Genomic DNA, 17,626 nt, shown 5'->3' with positions numbered 1-17,626 from the left:
TTAGACGCGAAAATTGAATGCATATTTAGAATTTGTCTTGATTGATGTCAAGGTTAGGAAGAAATGATTTTGCAGTGAGTCAGATCAGTCGGTCGGTCGGTGGGTTTTGGGTGAGTGAGTGTGAGTGGTTTAACGTGGCATTTTTTTATTCCACACATTCACTCGGGTCACTGGAATCGAGCTATCTTATGATAAGAAGGATCGGTGCGCTAGCCTCCTAAGCCTTGTGGTAAAAGCGTTGCTCGCCGCGCCGAAGACCCGGGTTCGATTCCCCACATGGGTACAATGTGTGAAGCCCATTTCTGGTGTCCCCCGCCGTGATATTGCTGGAATATTACTATAAGCGGCGTAGAACCATTTTCACTAACTCACTTATGACCAGGTGAGCTACAGAACAGGTTGTCTTCGATCAGTATATTCAAATAAGGTTATCATAACAGCAAAACCAGGATTCGATTCTGACAGGAACGAAAGTTGATGGTGCTCGAAAATGAGCGCTGACATCAACTGGTCAGACAATACAACTACATTGAGTCATGGTGAAATTTGAGAGGTTTGTTTTATACGTCAGGCACGTCAGTTTTCTTGGATCTTTCTGTTATTTAATGATGGTTTTATAGTCAGGGAAGCTTGGTTATCATCTCCAGTCTTAGGCCCTGAGTTCTGCTTGGCTTCTCCAGGCAAAGGATCAGATGAGTGTAGCCGCCATGAGTCGGGCAATTATCAACGGGCCTAAAAGTTCTTCCTGTTAAATACGTCAAAACAAACGTGTTCTGGAGGTAATGGTAACTGAGAACGCATGCCGCCCTGGCTATATTGGGATCATTCGTCATCCAGTTTACGCTTTTCTCCTGTTAATAAAATCTCGCCATATTGCCTAGTCGCTGGTTTCCCTGATGGGATGCGCAGACGCCCGGGCTTAGGTACCTAGTAGATGTTAGTAATTAGGAGCCCAGTCCGATAAAAGCTTATTCATCAATAGTTCCGTAAGAGATGGGACGGCACCTTTTTAAATGTGTTTTGTAAAGTTTTCATGTGATGATGAATAAGTCAGCAAGTTCCGTATGAGAATGAGTAATCGTGAACTGATCGGCCCGGAAACCCTCGAGTGGACCCGAACATTTGAAAACGTGAAAGTTAATTTAAAGAGTGTAATAAAAGTTCAATATTTAACAGTCGTCTCAGAGCTTGTTGCGACTTTTGCAGGGGGATGAATGTTAAACTTTAGGAGTAATATCCCATTTTATCAACCAGAACATTCACGTTATTAAAATAAACATTTACGGCGATCAAGAATCTCAGTTATAAAAACAAAACAAAAACGATAAACATATAAATAATAACACCCCAAAACAAACACACACACAAAAACCGCAACAAAAACAACACAAAACAAAAACAAAACAAAACAAAAACAACGAAAAAGAAACCCAAACAAAACAACAACGAAAGAAAAAAAAAACAAAAACCCTGTGTGTTTGTTGTTCTACGATATTACACGACAATGACGATAATGACGGTGCCCTTTCAGTGATCGGGTCTAGACAGGACAATCCAGTGATCATGTTATGAGCAAGGCTCCACAATCAGCCATCAGCGATGTTATACCAGCATATGTTGCAGGAGTTCACTTCTATCTTTACCCGACGGCAAAAACTCACCAGGCATACGTTGCTCTAAGCTTAAGAGTCGCAAAATATTGAATTGGTTTTGCGATCGAAATGAGGAAATTGATACAAATGATTAGACTGCGTTTGGAATCTACCTCCCAGACAGGACCGGGGGGTAAAACAGGTATGATATGTTAGACTACAAATGGGATTTAATCAAGGAATGAGAGCATACGCTCATGTTTGATGGGGCTGAAAATTAAACAAACAAGAAATAGCTATTCAGTGCTGATGTTTCTATATAGTTTTTTCAGTTGTGTTTTAGACCAAAGGTTTGAAGTGTTTTGGCAACGGGTTTTAGCCCGGTGACCTATTATTGTGGGTTCGAATCCAGGTTAGTCCTCATCATGTTTCCAGATTTGTCAATACTACATCCGTTCTCGTAGGTTTCATAAAAGTGGTAAACGCTTTAGATCTGGACCAGCATTACTTCGGGTTTTCCTCCCACATTAGGCAGACACGCCATGACATAACTGATTTGTTTGTTGTTTAACACCGCATTCAGCAATATTCCAGCTATATGACGGCGGTCTATGAATAGTCGTGTCTGAAACAGACAATCCAGTGATCAACAGCATGAACATCGATCTACGCAACTGGGATACGATGCCATGTGTCAACCAACTCAGCGAGCCTGACCACCCGATCCCGTCAGTCGCCTTTTACGACAAGCATGGGTTGCTGAAGACCAGTTCCAACGCGCATCTTCACTGATGGCATAACTGAAATAGTGTTGAAAGAGGCTTCAACCCCAGCCCTTATTACTCAGTAAAAATGGCCTGTTACATCTTAATTTGATATGGGGCTACACTTTAGTCCTGGTTTTGTAACATGATGATACTACGATACATCAGTTGATCTGCTGGTGTTGCATGACAGTGTTTAGCAATAACCCAGCGCTTAATGTGGCGTTCTTAGCATGGTGCGCTAGCTTCCCATTCCCGAAATAGTTAAATGGCCTTCGCGCTAGTCTGACAACTATACGAGTACTCTATTGATGTTACCGTTTAAAACTGTATATGTTCCTCTGTGAACAGGTACACAAAAACTATTTCCAAGCACTCAAATTTTCCGACGTGAACACATTGCGAGTGAAAAAGTTATTTTTCTGAAATTGTATCGTGTTGCAAGAGTTTTTATATCGACAGCTGGTATCTTTCCTCGCTAGTGGTTTTCAGTGTACCATGTATAGCTGGTAGATGGTAGATGGTAGATGGGTGTAAAGAGGGACATGGCTGGGAAGGTATGTTGACGTTTAACAGGTGTTACTCATACAAGCGTCCTAGAGCCCGAACGTCCATGTGTGTAGAAGACGGTAAGCGTTTAATTCGATTCTTTTGAAAAAAAAAATATATTGACTAAGTATTTTAAACTGGATTGCATTTGTATGGCACGTTGGTTCCGTGTACTGTTGCCCGCGGTTCTGTGCAATGTTGCACGAAGCCCAGTGTACGGCTGCACGTGGTCCAGTGTACTGCTGCACGTGGTCCTGTGTACGGTTGCACGCGGTCCAGTGTACTGCTGCACGTGGTCCTGTGTACGGCTGCACGTTGTCCTGTGTACGGCTGCACGTGGTCCTGTGTACGGTTGCACGTGGCTCCATTAATATAAATGGTATCGGGAGTTAAGGACAAAGCGTTTGTTTGACGTTTGGAGTTTCAGCTCGTCTTTCCGGCCGCCAACTACGATTGCCGATGTCGAGAACAAACATGGCCCAATAGTCATTCACACCAGCTATTGCCAAGTTAAGTAAAGGGTGACTATTGAGGGGGAAACAACTATTGCGATAACGATAGCCTATTGCAACATACTATTGCGACCAACTATTGCAATACTATTGCAATAGTTTTTTCCCCTTGAATTACCTCATTTGAAGTCATTTCCCAAATGAATGTATAGTTTATATGAAATAAAACAGGTTGAAGTAGTTTCATTCTCTTGACTGACAAGAAAGTTGAAACCCCGATCAACAGGTAAACAGTTAAAACATAAACTCAATGAAGCTGCAAGTCTGTATTCTAAATCAAAGTGAACGAATCTGGTACTTGACGGAAGTCAATTAGTAAACTATCGATAGTCACACATACTATCGATGCATCGATAGTTTATCGTTTCTACCAACGATTAATTGCTATCGGAGTCTCAACAATTGCAATGAATCGATAGTTCGAGGCATCGTTACAGCCCTAGAATAAGTTTTGTATAAATGATTGTCGAGCAATTAATGTTAATTACGTTAGTGATGTCCTTATTACTGACTGACTGAGTTTGGTTTTACGCCGCTTTTAGCAATATTCCAGCAACATCACGGCGGGGGACACCAGAAATGGGCTTCACACATTGATGTCCTTATTAATTTGTGTATGTGCTGATGTTTGACTTGTGCTTATGTAAATGATATTTCCTTCGGGATATTGAAGTGCTATCGTAGACGTTAAGTAACGTTGCTCGCAGAGAGAATCCTTGGCTGGATGACAGTGTTGGGTAGCTTCACTCCTGCTGGTTTCTTGGGCTTCTGGCTTCTGTGGTGGTTGTGATTAACGGCTGAGGTTAGCATTTCAGTACAGGCAATTAGGTGATTCTTGACTATATGCCATGGCCACGTGGTATTTAGCCGCTGGAATAGGATGTTCAGTCGGACAATGGTTGCCCTGAACTGGTTGGAGTGTCATTGGTATTGCTGAGTGAGTGCTAGACTAACAACTAGTCTCTGAAATGAACATATTTTACTGAAAAAAGTTCATAGTAAAAAAAAAAATATATAATGAAAAGGAGCCCTGAGACTTTATTCATTTTCAGAAACTGGAAATCTAGACTTGCCACATTTTCTAGACTTGCGTGGGCTTTCTTGGATATATTTGCTTCAGGGTCTGTATGGCAGACTATGTGAGTGCGTGAGTGCTTGAGTGAGTCGTTGAACTTTTCCTAAAATATCAATTATAGACGCATCACGGCTTGTCAGTGGGAAGTAAACCCAATGTAATGCTGTTCTGTCTGTGAATCCATGGCCACGGGAAAGTGATCAAGGATACACGGATCATAATCGGGGATTCGAACCTACGATTATATGATTCTGACACGCCTGGGGGAACAACTACACAGGAAGTTTGGTACCTTTAAGTGCCCCAGTCATATCACTGACCACAGTCTTATGCTTCTTTTATGTCACCTACAGAACTATTCTCTCTCTGAATGCTGGTGGTGGGGCAATCTGATGGTTAAAGCGTTCCTTCGTCACACATAAGACCCATTCAACAATGGGTACAATATGTGAAGCCTATTTATGGTGTCCCCCGCGTAAAGGCCACTGCAAAATTCACTTATTCTTTTCGCCTGGACTACTGCAACACCATCCTCTCTGGCATTTGTATGGATCAACTGCACAGATTGCAAAGTACAGCTGCAATTATTGTTACTAAGACTAGGCCTAGAGAAAGCATCCTGTACTCGAATCACTTCATTGTCTACAAGTCCATGAAGTCCAATCTAAAGTCTTATATCTATTGGCTTACCAATCAGTCCAAAAGATCATATCTTCATCTGTTACTGCAGTGCCTCAACCTTCCAGAAACCTTCGTTCAGTTGACAAATTCATCCTCTTGTAGTACCTCCCTACAGGTTGAAGACATTTGGTGCCAGATCCTTCAAACACTCTGCTGCCGCGCTATGGAACTCTCCCCCTTCATGTCAGATGCGCTCCTTTCTTGACTCCGTTTAAATCTGGCCGCAAGACCCATCTGTTTCTTAATTGCTGACAATTGTCCATCTTTTCAGTTGTATGTGCATAGAGTATGTCTGTTCGAGTTCAATGCCGTATAAGTGGCCTTATGATTATTGTTACAAAACCTCACTCACTCACTCACTCTCTTAAGGTAAGCACCAAGTCACTCATGCATGCATGTGTTTTGATGAGCAATCGTGAATTTTTCCGACAAGGTTTGCTCATGACTCAGTGTTTCCTTCTGATGTAGAAATATGATGCACTTTGTCAGTCACAGCACGGTGAGGATTTCCAACTCTATATATATGCTAAAGCGCTTCGATTTTCGATACGCGCCCATCAGATGTGGTTAGTAATTATCCTTCACTTCATTGAGGGAATGTAACAGGATTAAGAGGATGCCATGACGAAAGGATGCGTCAGGAAGGTGACTAATGTATTAATCTAATTTCTTTGTGACGACATAAACTTTCTTCTGAATGCACTTGATGATCTGCAACGAAGCTATACTTGTCTCCTTGCATATATATGTATATACTTATCATTCCTGTTTTAATAATGTCTTAAATCTGAAAAAGGGATAGTGAAATAATAAATTTTGAAAGAAAGTATTTTCGTGTGTGTAAAAAGAATTCACAAGATAATCACACGAATTTTCACAAATAGGCGTACAATTGATGTAAGGCTGAATGCTTGTGAACCTCTTTTACCTACCAACTTACCATCGATCTATTTCCTCATCGGTATTGACTAATTGTTATCCGTGGCATAACGGTACAATTGCTGACTGACAGAATGAATGGGACCCGGTTGATCCCGGATTATACCGAGTGCGGAATTAGAGTGAGTGAGGTTAGTTGTTACGCTGCTTTTAGCAATATTCCAGCAATATCACGGCGGGGGACACCAGGAATCGGCTTCAAACATTGTACCCATGTGGGGAATCGAACCCGGGTCTTCGGCGTGACGAGCGAACGCTTTAACCACTAGGCTACCAGCACGGAATTAGAGCGTGTGACAACTCTTCACATGACATCCGACAGCTCACTTTGTTTCTGATCATCTTTGCAATACATGAAACTTTGGTTAGTTTAATCATGATGCATGTGATTCACCTTAGGCAAGTGAGCTTGTATAAAAATTGTTCACCCAGCAGAAAATGGGTACCCGGTGGGATAAGTCATGTGACTATACCTTCTAGCACCTCACATGCAGCTTGGAGTATCCGGGTTATCAAAGATTATGCCTTTTGAGCAGGATATGAAGCCTTAAAGGCGCGTTACAAATATTCTTGATTATACTTAATTAGTATATATCATTTTGGTGCATGTTTGGGTCAACACTGGTGATATACGAAATAGGTGTACGTAGCGAGTTTGAAGAGGAAGCAAATCATGTCGACACCGTGTCGCGATGTACCATTCAGAACTCAGCTCGAGCCATGGCTCGTGTTGCCCGAGTCAGATGTCTGCACTGTAGATGTTGGTATTGGATTAACTTACACATACTCCATCTAATCGTATATAGCATCCTTGTCTCGAAACCAGAGACGCTGAGCTTTTTGCAAACTGTGAAACCATTTCGACTTGAAAGGCTCTTCAATGGCCTTTGGACTATGCTGGTAGTTGAATGTTAGACTGATTGCATTTTCGTCGGACAAATGTGGTAGAAACAGTGTATGTGTCAGTGGTATCTAAAGGGCAAGAGTTCTAGTAATAGGTAAGGCATGGGGCTTTTATGTCCTGTACTTGTTGGGTGAAATATATGTCAGTTTAAAACAATGTGAGGATCAAAGGCGGCATATGGTCAATAAAATATTATTTTTGCCCTATTTTGGGTGAGTGAGTGAGTGAGTATGGTTTTACGCCGCTTTTAGCAATATTTCAGCAATATCACGACAGGTACACCAGAAATGGGTTTTACACATTCTACCCATGTGGGGAATCGCAACCGGGTCTTTACAATGTGTAACCTGACCAGTAGGTGACCAGTAGGCACATCAAGAACCGAAATTTCAACTAATCCAGAGCGGATCGCACATCCAGCCTCTTGGATCCGTGACGTCATATGAGGAATAGCTTTGGATCCAGAGCCGGTCAGCAGAATTCATCTTGGATCATTTTTAGGGGGTAAATTATCGTGTTTATCACAGCCACCATTGGATATAAACCTGAAATCGTGACAGCTTAAATCCATTATATTATATCCATTAAATCCGTTGTGGAAAAAATAGAAGCTATATGTCTCTCACAATCTACTGTCATTTTAATTTCCGTGTATATCTCCGATAATCTGCTTTCACTCTCCACTATATGCCTAGTTATCGAGGATCTAATATATATAGAGCTCACTACCGCCAAAAAGCGCTTTTGAGCAGTTTAAAGGTCACATAAACCCTAGTTACTTAACAACAGTGCACAATTGTTTTCATAGACGATTCTGTCAAAATCGATTGGTCAAAATCGATTGGTGTCGTTAGGCCCCATTTGTATAATGACTGATCCAAATTGATCCCATTTCTGTGTTGTTTTACCTCGATATTTAATCATGTCATGTAAAAATCTGTTTGTATTCTCAAAACAGTGTCGGCCCATAAGTTTTCACATGCAATACAGCAATTAATACTCCCTCGTTGTAACCCGTGTTAGGTGGTATAAACCTACATGTTATTTGTCATCATTCACTTGATGGTCAGTTAATGAATTTATAACAGGTATAATTAGTGGTAACACACTTAGATTACCCGACAAAGGTTCCCATTTGGCATTTCTTGTGTCTGGAGTAAATATTCAACATTATAAACATCGATCAAAGGATTAAACCGATATAACACGCTGATTGATTAATTACTTTTATCTTACACAGCGGAATTGTCAAAAGGTAGTGTTTATGTATGTAGATTTACTAATCTATACTGAATTACACTCTGTCGTGTCGGTGTCTGCGTAAAAACAACGTCCTTCTTTTTCAAAGGATTAACCGGCAATACATTTGATTGATTGCCCATTATTGGCTAACTAAATTACTGTTTTTAAAGAAAGGCGGACATTATGCAATTAGTTGCCAGGTGTGCTATCTTGGGTGACCAATGAGACTATACACCAATACCTGAAAAGATTTATCACTTTTCGTATATTAAACTGTTAAAAGACACATCATTTGGAAACAGTTTTGTGGATATTGATGGATACATTCCTCGAACAAGGTAATGGCCTGATATTGTTCCTATAACTTTAATCTGTTTTAATTTTAATATTTGCATTTTGTTTTATTCATTTGTCGTAGCATTCAACAGAATCATTGTTTTAGCCGTGAAGTGTAATGAGGACAGACAACATGCACTAGGGTGTGTGTGCGAATTATGATTCACATTGGCAAACTATAAAATGTCTAGATATTACAGTTCTGTTATAAATTCACTATAAGTATCAGCAGATCGTCAGCTTTTTATTTAGTTTCAAAATGCATACAAGTGTGATAATAAACTAATTAGGATTATAAGACCAAATATAAAGACGCACATTGACTAGTATCTACATACTGGTGAGTGGACATTAACCATGGGAATGTATAGCAAGAAATTTATCGCGCAGTATTGTGACTTCGACCCCCACCTCGCTTCCGTGGAAGAAATCGTTATGTTATAAGTTGTGTCATGCAAAATCCGTTTGGTTATGATTCCAATACATATTTAACAACGAGTAGAAAGTAGTCTTGATTTTCTAACTTGATGAAAACAAACTATAATCTCATTAATTCTAACAGATTTTTTTTATTTTTAAAAATGGCGGCGCCCTGTCGGGAACATCCGCCAGTCTGAGGATAAATGGTATTTAGGTTTGTTTTCACCGAGTTACAAAATCAAAACTACTTTCTACTGGTAAAAAATATGTATTTTATTGATGGCCAATAGGATTTTGCATGACATATAGCGTATATCATAACAATTTCTCGTGGCAGCGAGGTGGGTGTCAATATAATACTACTTACAATATTATTGTTACTTCGACCACAACCTCACTTCCGAGGAAGAAATCGTTATGTTACAAGTTGTGTCATAGAAAATCTTTATGGTCATCAATCATATGCATATTTTACTACAATTAGTAAGTAGTTTTGATTCTTTAACTTCCGTGAAGCGATCTGAACACAAGTAAGATATCGTTTCAGGCTTCCACAACGCTCGCTTCGCACTCACAAACATAACCCATTTAGCACGAACTGTGGGTCCTGTGGAAATCTGTGCATGGGGACACCATCGCCCGACCCCTAGGAGCAATTCACGACAAAGCAACGATTCGGCATGTCGTCGTTGATGTCGAGAAATCATCAAAATGATGAGCGTGCTACACATTTTCTATACAACTAACTGAAAATCGTTCCTCATATGACGTCACTGCAGTGCTCTGGCGACAGAGTTACGTAACCTGTCTGTGGTTTCGTTGGCGGGCGAGAGGGAAGCAGGCGACTTTTTGGCCACTTTTAATCGCTCGGTATTAATTAACCACAAGTTTTTAAAGAATAAATTTGGTGTTCCGCATAAGACTAACCACAAATCTTTCATATGTAATGGTTAAAAGAGTAACAAAAAACAAAGTTTAGTGGTTCTTTAACAGAACTGGAAATAAGCGCTATATAAATATATATTTATTATTATTATTATTATGTCGCAAGCTGTTAACGATAAATTGCCATTTATATGACACACAGCTGTAGTCCTATCAGACACGGTGTCAACTTCCACGAGGCCAAGGTTGAGTGGGATGTAAACTATTTATCTTGTTCTCTAGATAATTTCCCCCATCTATTGTTTCACAAGGGTCTGTATATCAGACTGACTGAGGTTAGTTTTTACGCCGCTTTTAGCCAAATTCCAGCAATATCACGGCGGGGACACCAGAAATGGGCTTCACACATAGTAGGGGAGACCGGGGTCAATTGTAACACTTTTTACTTAACTTCTTGTAATTCGATACTAGTCGACTGCTCACCAAGTTAATCGGTACTAACTAGTACATTGGCATCTTGGTTTTAAACCTCAGTGTCATTTAAAGTTCACTATCATGTCGTTACAAAGTTATTATGCATAAAATGCAATGACTGCAAGTGTTACAATTGACCCCTAGCACGGGGCAATTGTAACAGGCGGATGGGGCAATTGTAGCAAAGAAGGTTCAAATGTAACAATCTGTTTATTTTCCAAATAAAATAAAAATAAAATGTGGAAAGATGTTATCTTGATCAATTGAGGTGGAAATGGATTAACATTAAACCTTTATCACCATCGACATTTAAAATGTTTTTTGGTTTAAAATTCTTGTATTGGTATGCCCAAAATATAATACCAAAATATGTCACCCGAGGGCTAATACTATCAACATAACACTGGACATGTTCTACTATGATAAAACTAGTAAAGAACTAACATAAAACCTTCATCATAATTTGCTTCATTATCATAACACAAGGGAAAATTACAAGTGTTACAATCGGTAGTAGCAATGTTTCATGCCACGTCACACGTTAACAACTTTGGGCTTCTCAAATATTTCTACGTAATACCTCAATTTTACACTTGTTAATTAATTTCATACAAAGCAACATTTACTGCATTAAGAACCATTTATTACGTTTTGTGAAAATTTTACTTTCCTATGTGAAAAACGATTCTTCGTCAACTGTATCTCGCCATGAGCGAGTAGCTGAAAAACGCCTGGATGCGTACCGCAGGAAAGTAAAGGGAAATAACTCTACTCACCTACACTATGCTTGAGCGAGTAATCGCCCTTGTTACAATTGCCCCCGGTCTCCCCTACCCATGTGGGGAGTCGAACCCGGGTCTTCGGCGTGACGAGCGAACGCTTTAAAATCTAGGCTACCCCACCGCCCCTGTATATCAGAGACACAAACATGTTCGACGTATAAAGGTAGAAATCAGCCGATTTGATGGTTGTTAAGCCAGTGTTAACGAAAGCCATATTTCAGTGATCTTGTGAAAAGCGTCGTATACGTGGTTGTGACATTGGGGGTACGAATTCTCACGGAAGTCACAAGGCGTCATTTCATTGAGGTGTCGGTTTGTTTTGTTGTTGTTTCGATCGGACAATTCAGTGATTGACACCTTGAGCATCAACACAATATGACAAGTATACTCATGGAAACAAATAAGGGAACACATGAAAGTACAAGTGTCCATTTATTCCTTTACACTATGGGTGTAATTCTGGAAATAAATAGGAACACTTGAACTTTCCCGTGTTCCCATATTCGTTCCATGAGTATATCAAAAAAGTCAAAACAACAACAATTAAAGTTTCCTGTTTTAAGCCAAGGGGTATATGGGGTACAGCGTGATTTTTTCATGATTTCAGGTGTAATATTCTAGTAGTCTGAACATAGGTTGACTTTACAGTTATTTATTTTTATGTTTCAGACTAGAACAATCCGACCCCAATTATAACCAGTAACGTAAAGTTGGTCTTGACCTTTGGCCAGACTCTTGACGACCAACTCAAGCCAAACATCAGCGAATTTATAGAAATCACCCAGGTACACCGCCCACTCGTGAGGGATCGTCCAGTACCATGAGTTCTCGGTTCGTGATATATGTGAAAACGGGGGACCAGCGGGGTGCGGGGACGGACGCCAACGTCACCATCGTGCTCCATGACAGCAACGGTGTTAAATCGGAAGCTGCCGACCTTGACAACTTCTTGAGAAACGACTTCGAGAGAGGGCAAACTGATAAATTCTCTCTTTCAAAAAGCAAAACTAACGCGATTGGGCCGGTGATCAACAAAGTTGAGTTTTGGCGCGACAGTTCGGGGATTGGTTCTCATTGGTACCTCGATCTTATCACTGTGGAGAACATGACAACCGGAGAGACATTCGAGTTTCCGGTCCTGCGCTGGATTGAAAGTGACTTCCATTACGTTATCACGCACCTGGACACGTCACTTCCGCAGTTTGACGAACAGAAAGCATTGAGAATAAAAGAACTAAGCAAGAAGAAAAAGGTCTACGAGTACTGTCAAAGAGCGGAAGGGATGCCATCACAGGTAGGCGTTTATCGTTTATGTTTAATGAGCATTCACGGTTTAAATATATCATCAATTCAGCATCACCCATGCTATAATCCATATTCCACTTACCTTTAGTGATTAAAAGCCATTCCCTTGTAGAAATGTCCCGATTTCAAGCGTAAATGTGGTAGCAGGCAATGTTTACCTTCGATACGGAAGTACGCTATTGCAGCTGCGCAGAATTACCGGACTCGCTTGTATCATTCATACTGTTATGAGAAACATTTAATAATAGTTTCGAATATTCCAAATATGCAGGTGATGTGGTGATACACAAATGATAATTGTTGTAATATTTAATGACGTCACAATATGTGATGAACTCATTCGTTTGTCACTGAACATGGTTTTCAAATACATAAATCATATCTGACCGTACTCACTACTTAAATTCGGAATACAACCTTCTCCCTTCAGAGGATACAAAGTTCCAATTGTGAAAACTAAGAGAGCCCGTACATCCTTTAAACAAATGTGAAGATGCCTAAATCAAAGAATTTATGTAAATATGTTTGGTATCTCTCTAATGTGTCAGTAGCTCTGCTGATGTAACACAAATTCCAGAAAAGGCATTAAAGTATTATTCTATTCTATTCTTCTATTCTATAATCAACTGATGTTCTATCGTTGAGGTACGCGTACAAATCAGCAACCCATGCTTGTCGTAAGAGGCGACATACAGGACCGAATGGTCAGGCTCGCTGACTCATGACATCGTATTCTTGCCAGTCAGTGGATTACAGACCACCGCCATATAACCGAAATAGTTTGGCGTTAAACAACAAGCAAACAAACAAATCCCAAGTCAAAACATGGATTACAGACAAGACAAGACAAGATTTTTATTAGGTCAAAGACCAATACAATATAAATATACTGGATATTCGCCTGTGCACATGGCGAGGTACGTATATATAGAGAGAGCAATCATATTGTTATTAACATTATAGCCCAAGAGTGAGGATATGTGTGAACGATTTACAAAAATTCAACTTTGTTTCTTTCATTTAAGATATAATAAATACACTTTGCAGCTTTCAGTACTTCAAAACTGTTTTCACATTTTAACAATTTGATAAACTTAAATATATATATATTTCCAATAAAGTATTACTTAAATGCTGTTTCCGTATTTCTCGATATTTTGGACAAATCAAGAGTACGTGGTACTCATCTTCTATTTCGTTAGTACAAAAGGGACATAATCTATCAGCAAGACGGATTTTAGGCCTTTTTCAATCATAAGCATATGTAAACTGAGTCGGAAATGTGTAAACGCAATTCGGTACTTCCTAACATCAATATTAGTTAAATATTTCTCGATGCACAGAGTTTCCTTAATATGAAGATACAATCTAGTTTCACTCAGAGTTGATAATTGATGTTTCCACATTTGAGAATAAATATCCTTAACCCTTTGTGTAAATTCTCTCACAAAATCACAACTTTCAGGAACATATTGGGCAACCCAAATATAGCCAAAACCAAACCTGAAGAGCGTATCTCTCTATGAACTTGCCCAATTTTCAACATCAGGGTTCTCATTTGAACTATTCAATAATGAATTATATATCAAAACTATATATCTATCTGGTTTACTTCTCAAAATCTTAAGCCAATATTTGATAATCCTGACAAGACGAATAACTTTCAAAGGGAATGTACCCAATTCTCCATATAAGAAAGTTGATGGACTTGACATTTTGACATATAATATGTGTTTCATAAATTTCAAGTGTACCCTTTCGATAGCATTAGCTGCCATGAAGCCCCAAACTTCGCAACCATATGAGAGAATAGGAGAAACAACTGATTGGAATAACTGATACTGAATATCTGGAGTAATGTACGCATAATCGTTGAATATATTGTACAATGAACCAAGTGCCTTCAAACCTTGTTCTGATTTTCTGAGCTTGTGAAAAACTGCCACCTGTTGAAAATACTAAACTAAGATATTTAAAATTATTGATTACCTCAAGAGGTGAACCATTATACGAAAAATAACAACCTTAGTTTTTTCGGCATTTATGGTCAAGCCCCATTTCGTGCAGTAAGTAAACATCATATCCAAATCGTCTTGTAAACCTTTAAGACTATTGCTAAACAGCACCATATCATCCGCAAATATCAACAGAAGTAAACGTACATGAGAAATAACAACTCCCAAGTCATCAATAGAAGAAAGTTCTTCTACTATATCATTAATAAATAATGAAAACATAATCGGCGACAGATTTTCTCCTTGCTTGACACCAATAGCCGACATGAAAAAGTTTGAATGAATATTACTGGACAGCCTAACACAAGACTTAACCTCCTCATACATACTTCGAACTAAAGTTAGAAGTTTTGAACTTATCCCAAGCTTATATAATTTACACCAAAGTGCATGTCTATTTACATAGTCAAATGCTTTTCGATAGTCAATGAATGCACAGTATAATTTAACTTTATTTTTAATTGCAATATTAATTAATCCATGTAGAACAAATATACAGTCAACAGTGCTGTAATATTCTCGGAAACCGGCCTGTTCTTCAATAATTACACTATATTTTTCACACCAAGAAGAAATCCTCAAGTTCAAAATACGAGTAAATAACTTGCTGAAACATGACAGTAATGTGACGCCTCTATAATATCCGGAATAACCTTGCTACCCTTCATGTGTATAGGAACGATAACTCCTTCAGTCCATCCTGATTGGAAATACCCTGTTCTAAAAATAGCATTGAACAATTTCGTCATTACGGGAATCAATATTGATGAGCCATGAACCAAAAACTCATTGATAATACCGTCATAACCAGCTGACTTACCCAACTTCAACATTTTAACAGCAGTGGAGACCTCTTTTTCACTAATATCGACATCTAATTCCTCTATCCACACTTGTACATCATCAAGATCTATTTCTCTGAGAGTATTACACAGCAGTCTTGTTTCCTGCTGACTGGGTTCCGTCCTATTACGCAACTTACTACAATAACTAGTCCAGAATTTTGAGACCAACTCATTCAACTGGATATTTAAATATTAATCAGTATTATTTGATACGTCTAATCATTTGTATATTGCAACACTACGCTCCTTCTAATCCTTGCAAGCACGTCGTGCAGCGTGTTCTGACAAACGGAAATCGTGGACATCTCAAAACGAGGCTCGGCCGCTAGAAAGGTTTGGCGTTCTGGTACGGACTTGATATTATATCAATCACATTGTACGTTCGAAAAAGACACTTAATAAGCGCAAAGAACATATAACAGGTGTAACCAGTGAGCCAGATGAATTGTGAATCATTGTACGACCTCTTCAAACAGGGGCAGTCTATGACGACTTAGATGGTGACATGCTGCCGGTACCTCCACATAAAATATAGAAATACGATTTTTGTAAAGTTCAAAATTAAACTTTCTTATGAAACAAGGAATTGGAATTTCGTGTAACCATAGTTGTTTGTAGAGTCTCTTTTCACTTTCAGACGAGAAAATTCGGATCGGCTGATAAGTAGGTCATTGTCTGAATTGGTTAATGAGACTCGTGTTTCGGCTTGTGCCGGCAGATGGATTCAAGGTAGTTATGGTAAAAGAATGGCTGTATTATACACTGGATTACCGAAGATGGTTTGGACAATTTCAAAGAAAACAAACACAATAATAAGAAACGCAATAACGACCTCATCACATAATGAGCTAATTTCACAGAAGAGGATGGGTGTGTTTTGGTAGTTTTAAGAAAACATTTCCTTCCTTGTCTGTACAATGCTTTCTCGTTTAGTAATGTTGGAAGTGGAAATATGATAGAAACAATCTCTTCAATACAACCAGTTCCTTCCCTGTTCCTGACAAATGTGTCGGATTCGGAGCTCAACACAATAACCTTGTCAAATCCTGCAGCACAAAGACCATCGTGTATTTGGAGATCTTTAGCAGAACCATCACAAGACCTAAATGGTGTCTGGCACCATGGAACCCACTTCACTGTAGGCATGAACACTGTAAGCCAGTTGGAGCCACTGTGCTAGATTGTTGGGGAGCCTAGTGGGTAAAGCGTTCGCTCGCCACGCCGAAGACCCAGGTTCGATTCCCCACATGGATACATTGAGTGAAGCACATTTCTGGTGTCCCCGGCGTGATACTGCTGGAATATTGCTAAAAGTGGCGTAAAACTAAACTCACTTACTCTTGTGTCTTGGGGAAAGGGGGATGGTGTTTCTCAAGACGGCGTCCTTGCATGCGCATATACAGCACGGACAAGGATTCACAAACCGTCATCCGTTCACATAGACAATGGTGTCACGCATGAATGGGAGTACACTCTTTAGCGGCGATGGGAAAACCGGAAATCGTGCTCACACCGAACCGGATGTGTTCCTCCGCAAACAATAGTAGCATGTATACGACGCTGCTGTTATTGCGTATGTGTTTCCTTTCTATAAAATGACGGGTAAACAGGAAAAGGTGGTCGCTGCACCATTCACCAAATACAACCATAATACTCAAGCAGTAATAATATATGTTTATACAACACAATGGCTGAAGGCACGTCCCTATACACCGCTGGCACGTTTTATGACGTTGTCGCGTGACGAATTAGAAAGTCGTTAATATATCCTTATGTATTTACGCATGTAGATTTACAACATGATGCAGTGTTATGTAAGGCCTATAAAATCTGTCCCACAATCAATTAGTCAGAATTACGACATGTCGTATGACGCCTCTTTCCGAGTACGAGGTCATTATATCTGCCTTAGGGAGAACCATAAAGGTAATATCAGACTATTGATAATTGACTCTTCAATGGGAACGTTATTTTTGTATCACCCCATAGAATAAAATAAATCAAAACAAACCAGTAAAATGTAACACAAAACAAAATGGGGCATCATTTGTTTATGTGTTTCACGTAGCCACCAAATTCGGAACAGACAAAATTCTCTGAATAATGTTCTTGATTCTCATTTATTGTAATTCTTATTACAATTTCTCGCGTTCTTTGGACTTGTGGCAGCGACTGATTTAAAGATAAACATTTTATATGACGATGCGGTACGTTTTAGGTTCGATTCGGCGGTGTTGGAATGAAAAAAAAATTTTTTGGGGGGTCGGCAATAAAATTAGAAGAGTCGGTCGGGCGATGAGAAACAC

At 39.4% G+C, this 17,626-nt stretch overlaps 1 protein-coding gene across 1 annotated transcript in view; it reads left to right on the top strand.

The window, feature by feature from the left end:
- Positions 1-11,824: 11,824 nt before the first annotated feature.
- The window catches only part of LOC124254639 (allene oxide synthase-lipoxygenase protein-like), a 60,420-nt gene continuing 54,618 nt past the window's right edge, over positions 11,825-17,626 (top strand). The window contains exon 1 of the mRNA XM_046688481.1: positions 11,825-12,449. Within this exon, the coding sequence (XP_046544437.1) occupies positions 11,976-12,449 (474 nt within the window). The 5' untranslated portion in view covers positions 11,825-11,975. The remainder of the gene's footprint in view (positions 12,450-17,626) is intronic.

The sequence above is a fragment of the Haliotis rubra genome, unplaced genomic scaffold, assembly GCF_003918875.1.
Source record: "Haliotis rubra isolate DU_JTF1 unplaced genomic scaffold, ASM391887v1 Scf579, whole genome shotgun sequence".
Classification (NCBI taxonomy): Eukaryota; Metazoa; Mollusca; class Gastropoda; order Lepetellida; family Haliotidae; genus Haliotis; species Haliotis rubra.
This window is presented reverse-complemented; position numbering and strand designations above follow the sequence as displayed.